This window comes from Melanerpes formicivorus, unplaced genomic scaffold (genome assembly GCF_026170545.1).
Source record: "Melanerpes formicivorus ecotype bairdi unplaced genomic scaffold, bMelFor1.0.p_v2 SCAF_5, whole genome shotgun sequence".
In the NCBI taxonomy this organism is placed as follows: Eukaryota; Metazoa; Chordata; class Aves; order Piciformes; family Picidae; genus Melanerpes; species Melanerpes formicivorus.
In genome coordinates, this window is record NW_027142357.1 from 35,386,942 (window position 1) to 35,400,709 (window position 13,768).

General features: G+C 38.7%; 1 protein-coding gene across 1 annotated transcript in view; it reads right to left on the bottom strand.

Annotated features, from left to right (window-relative positions):
• TMEM163 (transmembrane protein 163) overlaps nucleotides 1-13,768 on the bottom strand; it is a 100,188-nt gene that overhangs the window by 27,093 nt on the left and 59,327 nt on the right. Inside the window, exons 3-4 of the mRNA XM_068139117.1 lie at nucleotides 13,315-13,358; nucleotides 12,025-12,116 (exon numbers count right to left, since the gene is read on the bottom strand). Coding sequence (XP_067995218.1) covers nucleotides 12,025-12,116; nucleotides 13,315-13,358 — 136 coding nt within the window. The remainder of the gene's footprint in view (nucleotides 1-12,024; nucleotides 12,117-13,314; nucleotides 13,359-13,768) is intronic.

Genomic DNA, 13,768 nt, shown 5'->3' on the forward strand with positions numbered 1-13,768 from the left:
TAAATAGAATTCAATGATATGATTTTAACAGTGAAACCACCACATCTTCCTTAGTTTGCTATTGGTCTTGGCAGCAGATCATGATCTGCTGAAGACACTTCTTGATGTGTTTTTGATGCAATATTTCTATTTTAAAATCCCTAAGATATAGAATAATTCATTGCATTAAAAAAATTAACTCAATTTTGTCAGCTTTTCAGGATAACTTTGTCACAAATGAAACATACTGTTCATTCAGCTGTACTGCAGCCTCAGGCGTGGAGAATGAAATTATTTGGACTTTCAAAACTGCTAAAGAGCATATGCAGCTTTTGAGCTTCGGTTCCTGCTAGTTCAGTTCTAGCAGAATGCAGAAATGTGGGTATGTCTAAATCCTAAAAACTAAACTCATGTCTCTCATCTTAAGCTTGGTTCCGGGTGTGCTACAACCTGACAACTTCCAAAAGACATTTATCTGAAAGCAGTACTACAAGCCATATGCAACCCATTTGTATTTATAGAACCCTATAAATACCCATTTTGATTTACACCAGTCCTGGGTATTTACATATACATCTATCAAAATAAGATCAGTTAAGTGTACTGCGTGATGTACAGCTGCCACCTCATCTTCTCCATAACACATTCCCTGTAAGGAACTCTAGTAGACAAAATTCTTCATCTTGATGACAAATCCTCACAACTCATAAAGAGACCAGAAAAGGAAATGTCACTGTAAGCACGTGACAGGCTTTCCCTTAATCAAAAATATGCTACTTTGCATACATTAGTGGCTTTTAAGTAATTACCACTGAAAACTACTGAGTTTCGGGGGGGGTCCATCTCCACAAACCATCAGTTTTCAAACTCCTATTAGTAAGCTAATTTTTTTCCTTTAATACAAAATTAATTTCCTAAGCAGAAAAAGTCAAATTATTAAATTCATTTAGATCTAGCACAGCCTTCTAATTCATGGATTTATCTTTGATCCTGTCTTTTATTTGTAATTCTTTGTTATGATTCCCTCTAGGTAGTGATAAGGCAAATTCTGCAATATTTCCACCACAGAGCTAAAAGCTAACCTCAGTGAGATCTCTGTGGTGATTCATCTTCAATGTAATAAAGCAATTTTACCTTTAGCACAGCTCTTGCCACAGTGAATATTCTTTACCTGAATTGACCCATTCCAGCCAAAAGTATTGCTCTTCCATGTAAGCAGCAGTCAGCCTGAAGTAAGACTGCAGATTTAGACTCTCAGCTGCTTCTTTTGTAACTTTTTCTTTGGCTTGTTTTTTTGGTTGTTTTTTTTTAATAGACAATAAAGTTATAAATACAGCCCCAGTGACAAGCTCTGCTATATATACTGCCTCAGAAGAGATCTGGGGTAAGCCACATAGCAATGACCAACAACAGTTCTCCTCATATCACCTGACTTCTGTAAAACAGCCACTGCTTAACGACCATCCTGCTCTCTTTCTGGCAAATGGAAAACAGTAAGTGAGTAAGAACAATGGTCTGTAATGAAGCTCTTGGTAACTACTCTTGTCAAGTCAATCTGCTCTCACATGCAACAAAGGTGGAGCCACTGAATCAAGAGTTTAAAAGAAAATAAATAAAAAACAGTGATGCATGCAAATACAGTGTGCAAAAATGTGGTCACTTTTCCTGGTAGCTCACAAGGGACAGTTGTTTTATGGCAGTGGAGAGGGGGAAGGAAGGGGTCTCACATACTTGGTCATATGCCTGTTAGACCACGCAAATAATTTTATCACCACACTTCAAGTTCATTAAAACAGTCCCTGAAATGTGATGACACCATGTGGAACAAAACAAGGCTGATAGTAGCAGTCTAATTACTTCCCAGTTTCATTAACATATAATGCATCTAAAATGCCACGTTCAAACCCTATCCTTCTTGCAAATATTGTGCTTTTTTATTCACTGCTGTACCTAAGCTGAGCTATTTTGATTACATGGGTTCTGTATTTTTTTACTACCTTTACCAGTGTAAAGAACCTCCTCACAGCACCTCAGAACAGCCCAGGTTGGAAAGAACCTCCGAAAATCATCTGGTCCAGCCTTTCATGGGAAAGGGAGCCTAGACGAGATTATCGAGCACATGTCCAAGTACACCTTGCAAGCCTCCCACAAGAAGGACTCTACCACATCCTTGGGAAGGTTGCTCCTGCAAATGATTGCTCTCACTCACTGTAAAATATTTCATTCTTGTATGATTACTTATTCACTGAAAACATTGCTTACCTTATTCATGGAAAATATTTTCATATTTTCAGCAGAGCTAAAGAGGTAAAAGTGACAAGAGAAGTGTGAGAAAAGTCATTATAAACCACTAGAGTTTGTATTAATAGTCTTGAAGTTGAAATTGTTTTCTCACATTTGCAATGCTGCCATCAAAGCAAGCTTCAAATCCTCACCCAATTCTCTGGCAGTTATGATAAATAGAAGATAATGCTCTTAATTCCTACATAAAATTGTTACTTCCCCAGAGCCAGCTTACTCGAGTTTAGTTTAATTTTGTATTTTCTTGGCTGTTAAGAATCTTGTATGTTTTTCTCAGAGAAATTAGTTTTCCACCATGGCAACAGTGGAAGAGTTTGCCCAGAAAGTTTCAGAGTCTCCATCCTTCTAAGTTTTCAAGTCCGGACTGGATAAATTTCTGAGTAACCTGTTCTGATGTCACAGCTGACTCTGCTTTGAGCCTGGGCTAGAGACCTCCTGAGGCTCCTTCCAACCGGAATTATCCTATGATCTTATGAATTTTTATTCACAAAACCTTTATCTCTGCAGGCTCTGTCAAGGTCTGTCAGCACTAATGGCTCCTAATAGCCCACAGAAAAGGAAACGTTAAAATCTCTACAGGCTGTTTTCACCACTGAAGTGAAGAGGTAGTGTTAAAACTATTACTTTGCGAGGAACTGTAACTTAGCATTAAAATGAGCTGCAGGCCAAAAAGAGCAATATGAGCTGTAGGCCCAAGAGTAATGTCAGCTTCTTCAGGAAAGCTGAGTAAATCAATTTTATGATGGATACAGAATTTAATCTCTCAATAAACCCACTAACAAAACATCTGAAGTCCAGGCAAGAAAAACAATTAAATTATAAGAGTAGTTAATGGAAAGTATCTATATGCTAACTCCTGTTTCCCTATGATTTGAAAGAATTTTAGCATGAATATCAGACATGGAATCATTCAGGGAAAGTCACATGGTGTAACACCTGGACAGTTTGGACAGAGGGGAACTACACGAAGTTCAACAAGGGCAAGTGCAGGATTCTGCCTCTGGTGAGGAATAACCCCATGGGACAGCTCCAGGGACCTGGGAGTCCTGGTGGACAACCTCACTATGAGCCAGCAATGCTCTCTTGTGGCCAAGAGGGCCAAAGGTATCCTGAGGTGCATTAAGGAGACTGTGACCAGCAGGTTGAGGGAGGTCTTTATTTTGCTCTAGCAAGGCCACATCCAGACTACTGCGTCAAATTGTGAGATACCCAGCTCAGGAGAGACCGGGAAGCACTGGAGGACCATAAAAATGATGAGGGGATAGGAGTACTTCTCTTGTAAGGAAAGGCTGAGACTTGGGGCTGTTTAGCCTGAAGACAAGAAGACAAAGAGGATCTTATCAATGCTTATTAATACCTAAAGGGTAGGGGTCAAGAGATGGGGCCAGACTCTTTTCAGTAGTGCCCAGTGACAGGACACAGGACAATGGACACAAACTGGAACATAGGAAGTTCTGCCTACAAATAAGGAACAACCGATCCTGCACACACTCCAGACACAGCAAGACAGGTGGCAGTGAAACCTCTGGCTGGGTATTGTACTTCTGTGGCAGAAAAGGGTCTATTCAGTCTGCTGCTCACCATGACACATGTACAGTTCTGCTGCCCATTGTTTTAAAAAGAGGCACTGAAATTACAATGCAGCTGCTCACTAACACAGCTGTTTGGAGTACTTGCACCTGCTTTTGCTGCATGAAGAGGGAATAGTCACTTTAAAATTCACTTTGAAAAGAACAAAGTGGGCTCACTGTTCATCGCACATGTCCCATAATCTACCTTCAACTGCTACTCCTTTTTCTCACTGTTAAAAAAATAATTACAAAATAAAGATACTTCAAGCAATAGTCAACATATTCATTGAAAGCCAATTCCTCAATTATTGTATTTTAAAATATACATGGTCTAACCACTTAAAGAACATGGAGCAAAACAGGCTGAAAGAATTGGGGCTGTTCAGTCTGGAGAAGAGAAGACTCTATGGAGACCTTATAACTACATTTCAGTATCTGAAGGGGACCTACAGGAAGGCTGGGGAAGGACATCTTAGAAGGGCTTGTGATGACAGAAAGAGGAGCAATGGCTTGAAACTGGAGGAGGGTACAGTTAGACACAAGGAGGAAGTTCTTTACAATGAGAGCACTAAAATACTGAAGCAGGTTGCCCAGGGATGTGGTTGCAGCCCTCTCTGTAGAGACATTCAAGATCAGACTTGACATGGCACTGGGCAGCCTGATCTAGACAGAGGTGTCCCTGTTCACTGCAGGGGAGTTGGACAAGATGAACTTTGAAGGTCCCTTCCAACCCTATGCAATCTGTCTGTGTGTGTGAAATGGTGTTTCTATCTGACACTCAGATTATCTATGCTAGGGATCCATTTCATGGTGAAAATGTTATAGGCCACCTAAAACTTTTATTGCCCTCAGGAGTTCAACGAGTCACTGCAGAACAGGGTATTTACAGCCTTTGAAATCCTGCAGCTGAACTGGGGCAACAGTGCCATAAATCATTTGTTTCTCAAGGTATTAAATATCTGCCATTAAAAGCAAAGGCATTACTACAGCTGAGAGATGCTGAAAACTCTTATGACCTATTTTCTATTTCCTGGTCTGCACAGTCGCACATATGGTACACCTGACTTGCAACCACCCTCCCAGCTTGTGAAGAGCTGATCACTGTGGGTCCTAGCCTTGTAGCAGGTGATCCTCTAGAGATTCTGTCATTCTCCTGAGGGTGGAAAGGAAAAAAAAGTATTTCAGAAGTTCTCAGAAGGCTTTATGGTGATCATCAAACTCCAGAACACGACACTACCATATCCCAGATTTTATATATGTGTGTCTGTGTGTGTGTAAATACTAGGCAATATACACAAATACTGCCTAATCAGCTAGTACAGAAGTAAAAGGAAAATTAAATAGATTTTAAATCTGGCTCCAGTAAAATCACTGCCAAGTCTACAGATGCCACATTTTTAGAAACAGATTTTAGAATGTATAAATATATGTGTTTGCTATTTCATATTTAATGTAAATTCTATGTGTGGATTTTGTGTGCATGCATGCATAAGTGTATGCATATATGCATTTGTGTCTGGGTAAGAGCAAAGTTTATGATTGCTTCACTTTTGCTGAATATGGAGAAATGATACAGTTTAATAAGTCAGCCCCTAAGACTGTGTCTAGCACTGTCCCTGGATGGACTATTTAGGCTAAATGCTTTAGAAGAAAGAATGTTTAGCAATTTGCAGTGTGGCTGCAAAGAAACTGTATTTCTCCTCCTAAAAAGCAGATATCCAAGCATAAGTGAACACTTACTTTGCAAACTCTGAACTGTGCACCACTAGGTGTGAGAGACAGTCATGTCCCACGTGAGGACCAACTCATGGTAGCTGAGAACTAAACAAGTGCTGCAGAGCTAAGTTCTTAGCTATTTGCAGTTTGTAGTCTATCTCCATGCATTTGACATTTTTCCAGATCACTTAGCTATTCCATTCACTCATCACAAAAGTTTTTCCTCCAGCCACAGAGGTTTGCCCTGAACTGTGGGTAGGTGTGGATTTTGCCATCTGTGCTTCAAATCTCTTTTGTATATATGGCATAGATAAAATTATCTGCAGGGTTTCTCTCCAGTGTGACTGATATGTTGGGTCTGAATTGAGAGGATTATTTTCATTCAACACCTCCTAAATAGACAGTGCTCATTTAGTCAGGCTAACCAGTAGAGCAGAGCGAATTCACACATGAAAATTTAGACACATTACTAATACTGAAAATTAAGGGGATTCATTCTGTGAATAAAGAGAGAGTATCTGCTGCAACCATACAGATCAGTATATTCTCTTATTTGAACCTAGGGAGAAGAAAGAAGAGCCAGACCTACCCTGGCTGTATGACAGACATTTCCTCCAATAAAAAGTGGTTTCCAACTCTTTTAAGTTTTGGGTGCAAGAAGTCACAATCCCCATACTGAATGCAATACACATATATTCAATAACACTTCTGTAAGGCTTCCCAAGATCAAACCCTGGGGGACACATAGTCCTAGGTAGTATCACTTGGACATAAGCAAGCAAGATATAAGGATTACCATTACTTTGGAAGCTGAGGCTCACTCTGTCTTATCTATTGTCACATTTTCTCATTAGGAAAGCAAGACTCAGTAAGTCTTCACACAGACTCACCCGCATTACACTTACATCCCATGTCTGTCCCACAACTACACAGACATGCCCAACTCCTTTACCAGCAGATGTGGTTCTGCAGGGGGTAGCAACAGCGATGGCTTGACCAGATTTCTTTACCAAAAGCAAAGAAATTTTTTCCTAATATCCAATTTAAACCTCCCCTGGTGCAACTTGAGACCATTCGCTCTCACCCTATTGCCTGTTGTTACTGGGGAGAAGAGACTATCACCCACCTCAATACAACATCCTTTCAGTAATTGTAGAAAGCAGTATGATCTCCTGTCAGGCTCCTCTTCTCCTCTCCTGCCCCACAAAGGACAGGAATGAATATTTTCTCCCAGCAAACAGCTTTATCAGCTGCAGGTGGAGGTACAACAGAGAGCTGTAACCCTTGTCTGCCACACAGCAGACCCTGTCTGATTTTTGTTATTTCAGTATTACAGCCCATGTGTTGGATGACAGCTCCACCAATAAAAGAAAAAATAGAGAGAGACATATGTGCATTCATTATGCATCATGCCATGGCAACATAGAGCACCATGAGTACATTAGAAACCATTTGCCCATGATACAATTTAATTTCCTTGCTACAGTAGTAAAGGATGGAATAGTTGCAATCTGACATATGTAATAAAAAATAGAAAAAGGGAAGGAAATAAAAAAATGTAGCAGTGAAAGAAATGTGAGTTTTCTGCTCTTGGCTTTAATCAGCAAGCTCATTATGAGTAAGGTTTCTCATTTACCCTGGCACTGGGTTAAGAAAGATTTTGACAGACTGGTTCTAGGGAAACACAGGATTTAACTTGGTACCATCAACAAAATAATATATAATAAACACCAGCTGCATCTGTGAGGAACTGCTATGTTAAATATGCTGTAAGGAGTTAGTTTTTGCAGTGCTGAACATACAAGCTGAAACAAAACCCAGTAATCAAAAACATTCTGTAAGCAATGGAACCTTATGGGCATAAGCAGATACTCAGTTCCATGCTGCATCATACAGAAAGGCAGGACTGTAGTTCTGCATGTAACAATGGTGACATTGCCACAGCCTAAGAAGTGGCAATACTTCATTTACTCCATTTGACCTGAGCAGGCTGGCAACTAACTCTATTAACTTGCTGTGAGTGAGGTCCTGTTTTCCTGAACAGAAGGAATCAAACAAGAGATGTTTCTTTAGTTCACAGTTTGGAGCCATTTCCAAACAACTATACATCAAGTTCCATCTTTTACAGCTTTTTTATATGGATGTGTGCCTGAGGTTTGTTACTCTTTTCTCAGTCTTTCTTTGTTAAGTGGTATTTCTCACTTTCTCCATTCCAAGTTCTTCATTCTTGAATTCAACAGATCAAACAGCTGCCCAATGGCTGTATAGCTAGCTACTAGTTCAAACTCTCAGGAGACATCCTTCCAGGTCCCTAAAGCTTCATTCTTCTATTAAGAAATTACTTCTGCTGCTATTTACCAGGTTTTTCCTTCACCAGAATTTACATTTGCTCCAGCAGCTGAATAAGACATTATATTGCTAAAGGTTTACTAAAAGGTAGAATATTCAAGAATATTGTACCTTGGTTATGGAGAGCAGGACTGGGGACCATTCAAATTTCTTTGTGCATTTTGACTGGCTCAGTGATCATTCAATGTTCAAGTGACAAAAGAGAAGATTGGATTCAGACCTTTAACATCACAACCTGCTCTAATCAATTCTGCTTTGAGCAGGGGGGTTTGACTGATGACCTCCAGAAGTGCCTGCCAACCCCAGCATGACATAGCACTGCACAAAATTCTTACCATGAAGCAATAACCTGTCCTAAGCTTCACAGGCAGCAGGTCTGCTATATGCTTACAGTTTATCAGCTACATCAGAGCAATCCCTTCTCTCAGTACCTCCTCTTATGAAGAAAAACAGGGACTCAGACAATTTTTTTTCCACAGTAATTTTTTCCCTTTTTGTTGAGATTCAAAATTATTTCTCAAGATTTTTCTTTCTTGTGTTTCTTGATCATTGCTTTGTTGATGATTTGTTCAGCATTTCTGAATTTCATGCATATTAACTTACAGTCCAGCAGACCACACTGAGCAAATCAAGCACTCATGAACTATGTACTCTGACTCTTCCCAGGTATCCTAATTCTTGCATTCCCTCAAGACCTCCTTCAGCCACTCTTCTAAAATACATGAAAATGTAGTAGCCTGCTCCTGCCTATTTTTATTTGACTGCCAAAACAAACAGAAAGATGGTGAAGTGTGAAACTACCCCAAAAGTACCAGCAGTAAACACATCAAATATTCATCCCACTCCTACATATTCTCTCAGTAATGAGCTAATTAGGCAGAATCAAGCAGAGTCTCATATGGTGTACTACGATAGATTGGTTTATACCTGATCTTGGTGGATATTAATTATATTTTCAAAGCCATTTGGTATGCTTACAAAATAAAAAGTATTATAAATTCCGTCATCATTTAAGATATACCTTGAACATAACCAGATATATTTTTTTCCACAATGACTTAAGAAAAATTCTCACCAGTAAAACACTTGAAAAGTCTACCAGCTTTAGCTTCTCAGGCCATCAAATTTTCAACAAGGGCAAATGGCAGAGGTAAGTTCAAATATATTTTGCAGGTGCTACATGTGAACCACCATGAGGTACAATATTTACATTGGATAACTCTGATCACATGTACACTGAAAAAGTACCTTCTCATTTTGCCTCAGAAAATGAGGCAAATCATCTAGTAAACTGGAACCCATTAAACTGAGTTAAATTCATCACATTTTCATGCTAGCTACAAACTTTCAGCACTATAATTCCCCTGAAGTCAAATGGAAACCCACTGGTTCGGCTTAGCAGAGCTTGGCACAGCAGGCAGTTTTGTACTGTTCATTCTGAGTACCAGCCCATGAAATGCTGCACCTCTAACTTCCATATGGCTACATGTTAACTAAGATTTATGCAGTTCTTTTTCATCTTTGCATTTCATTCTACAAATTTAATTCACAGCACATCATGAGTCAGGCTGTATTCTGTGTGTCTTTTTCTGGGGTTTTCTTTTTCATCCTATCTTTAAGTTCTCTCTCAACAACACCCAACAGTCAGGACTGGATCTAACACTGCCCTTCCACAAGAGGCTTTTTCCACCGATTTCAACAGGATTTTGGACCAATCTCGTGCTGTCAAGTTTCTGAAACAGGAAGTGGTATAAATTTGCAATACATAATTAGTTGGCAACTTCACTTGGTCTTTGCCACGGAACTCGGGTTGTTTTCAGATATGTTAGGATATACAGACCAATGTAATATTTAAATCAATAAAAGATCCACAAATCAAGAAGTAAACTGAAGTCACTCTGGCACACCTTACTCTGGGAAACAGTAGTAATGTGGTTTTGCAGAAACCCAGATGGCTGGCACACAGAGACAGGAATAATGCAGAGAATGACCTCAGCACCCACATCAATTTGCACCAAACCACCCAGAAGTCAAAGAGCACGCCCCCCCACAGAGGGACTGGCACACAAAAACAAGGACTCTGAAAACCAGGTGCAGTTGTAGGCACATAAGATACAAAGATAAGCAGCTAGGAGGTGTCATACAACATTTTCCCAGAGGTAGAGGAAAAATAATTACATGCAGTCTTTCAAGCAAGAGTCTGATTAAACACAACAGGAAATTAGAAATGTGCCTCCCTCAAAAATCTGACACAGTAAGAATTGCCTTAAGAGACAGAACCATTTCTCAGGTTGTCGGTACTATGATGACTCTCCTTTTAATTCTAGAAATGGAGAGATAAGCAGACTGCCTCTCAAGTGATTCACATTCCCAGCATATGGTAACATTCCTTCACTCTGTACTGATCTCATCCTGTAACCTTAGCTGTCTGCAACTAGAGGGCATGGCAAGTAATTCATTGACTTAATTTAGCCTGACGTAAAGCAGAGGGATTATAGGAAAGCAAATTAAAAATGAGCATAAAAAGCAGGAAAACATGTTTGCTACTTTGCTTGTTCACTTTACTGGCTTAGCCACAGGGATATGTTGATTCCTCTTTTGTATTGGGATTTATTTGCTCTATAAACTGATTCACAAGGTTTACTTGAAAAAGCTCAGCAGAAGGAGATTTCAAAAATATGTTAATTGAATGTTGACAGGGATCTCTGTGGGCACCCACAAAAGCCAAATTCTCAGGAAATGTCTGTTTAGATCTCCAAATTTGTACAGGAGGACTAATTTTAATCACATACTACAGAATTTATTTTTATTTTTATTTATTTTTTTATTTATGAATCAATGCCACATTAATCTCCTATGGCCTTTTATTCCAAACTCTTCTGAATGGAACACTGTCAAGAATGAACTTGCAGCTCTGGCAATGTGTTACATGCATCTGAGTTACTGCTTACTTTTTGCTTAGTTTTTAGGAAGGAACTATGAAGAAAAGTTATAGTCCACTCTATGAGGCTTTTTATTTTTTCACTTGATCCTAACAGATATAAATGTTTGGTTTTACCTAGTTTTCCTCCTAAGAGAAGGGAGTTCATTAGAGGTGTTTCAGAATAAAAACTGCCTGATTCTTCTTTATTGTAAAATTATAGTCTGTTCCACAGGATAGCTGAACTATCTTCAAACAAGCCAGATGGGATACTGCTAGCAATGGCAGCACAGGACAGAACCAAAGCAGATAAATGTACTGCCATTCTCCACCTAAATGTATCCAGAATTTGAGTAGGAGGTTAAAGTACTCTTTGTGCACCAGGTGGAACAATTCTTGAGCGAATCCCCACCTGATCTTCTCAGCTACCACATGCATTGCCAATAGAAGTGCTGCACAATGATGCAGAATATAATTTCTACTGTAATTAATACTTTACTACAAATTAATTATTTTTTTCCATAGGATTTACACAGCAAGCATTCAATGTTTTTACTTTGTAAGCATGTATTTTTTCCCACAAGAAAGACATGCAAGTATTGATATACTCTTACCTACCAAAATAGCAATAGTTCTATAACAAACTGTGTCTATCTCTTTCTTTGTACAGCAGTTACAAATGCTATTATATCACTCAATCTTCTCAGATGTTCTGTAATACCAACTTCTAATAGTACCACTATAAATTGAAGTGATTCACATTCAAAGAGAAGAGGTTCGTATTCCATTCTTGCGACAGGAAGCATCCATTTTAAAACCATGCTCTAGTAAAAATAATGGAGTCAGATGCAAAAGAAAAGATTTACAAGCCCATTACAGATTGCAAATACAGCTTATTCAATAGAGATGCTGCAAGAAAAAAAAAATAAAAAGAAAGGGGGTTAAAAATGGAAAACCCACAAAGTTCCAACAGTTACTATCTTGGCTAAAAAGAAACTGAAAATCACAATCAAAGGGAGGTTTGCCTAAGGAAACGAAAACAGTTTGGGACCAAACAGTCAGTTGGCAGAAGGAAAGAATACTTGATGACATGTTTTTTGTCACAGCTCTGGATTCTGTAGCATCACAGTTTGACAGCTAAAACTCTGCAGGCCTCTGCTAAAGCCAAAAGTAATTAAGTGTACTTACATGTACTCCCTGTGTGCAGAATGCACAGCAGCTGCGTTGCTGTAACGCCACAAAACTATCGCTGAAGACAAAACATCCAGGGTAGCATCAAACTGAAAGAGATAAGAGTAAATTGTTTTGTGAGCCATTACATGTGTCCTGTACTAACAGTAATGCATTTGCTGTCCCTGCTGCACAGGCAGAGAAGCTTCAAATAAATCAGTTTAATGAAAGCAGGTTTTACATTTATTAATTGATCTTCATATTTTTGTCATCTTATTACAGCACAATGATACACTTCAGAGCTCAGGAAGTCAATCAAGGGATTAAAAACTTTGTATTCATAATTATATTTATTCATACTAAATCATATTTATTTATCATAAATCATCATAATAATATTTATTCATAATCCATCACATCCAGAGAAGAAAAAAACCCAACAGCTAACACAATCTGCCACTGTGGCACCACAAGAGTTAAAACACGAACATGATTCTTATGCAAAGACTCAAAAACAGTGTTTGAAAACATCTGTGAAGTACCCCTTTTTCCTGCAAAGTCACTAATTCTCTGCAATAAGTTTTATTTCAGAGAAAGCAAATCCTTTTCTTCTAAATCCCATTGTATCCAGATTTCATATTGTGCTATATCATCAGCAAAATTGCCACAATTGTATTTCTAGTTAATGAAGACATGATGTTTGGTAACACCGAAAAGCTTGTCCCACTGTAAGAACTTTCGTCCTTAAGTCAAACTTTCCTATTTCACTTTCACCTTCATATTTGAAATCAACAGACCAATCACTTGAAATTAGTCATTTTGCTGCTGGCTGGGAATTCTTTGTTTTGACACCAATCAGTAAAGTCACAGCAGCTACTAGAGAAGAAAGCCATCATCCTGAAATCAAGAGGAGTTTTACCATAGACTGCAATAGGAAAACAGTCATGCAACGTTCTGAAGGGAACTTCAGAATCTCACTCAAGTTCAACAACAGAACTGATTAGGGTGGGAGACTTTGTAGAAGAAAACCACACATAGGGGATAGCATCTGTCAATAACAAGATGGAAGTGTTGATATTAACTCCAGTGGTTTGACATTCATTTGTAGTCAGATACTAAAAAAGGACGATGAAAATGTCTTTATTATCCTTTCCCAGGTACGACTTCAGCAATATTTTTTCTTATCCATCATTGACTTTGCACACCTCACTATGAACTTAAAATAATTTTTTTTTAAAAAAATACAGTATTTCACATTCAGAAAAAGCCCCAAAAAACAGTAGAGTATTAAATTGTATCTCTACTTACAGCAAATCCAAATGATGATGCACTGTATCTCATTACGGAGACAGCTAAAGGAAAGAAAATATTATTCAGAATTACTTTAAATAGTTTTTTTTCACATCCTTTCTTCTTCTCTTGTCAGCAAGCTACAAAACTAGTTTCAATGCATGGGCTTAGTTTCAGACAGTTCCCACTAGACTGACTCGACTCTCACTTTAATAAAGTCTACAAGAAAGGCCTTGTGCTGCAGGAAATGCTCAGGTCACTCAGGAGATGCTTTTCTTTCTTCCAAAACCGTAATGGAGCAGACCTTGGTGCAGCACACAGAAACATCTGTTTATAAAACATCCTGCATTTCAGACATGGTTTTGAGAAAAAGTATATTGAAACCCCAATTTCAAACTCTCAGTAGAGATTACATGTCTCAAAGCACTCCTTGCTCCAGCTAGGCACAAAAGCCCACCTGAACAAGCTGACA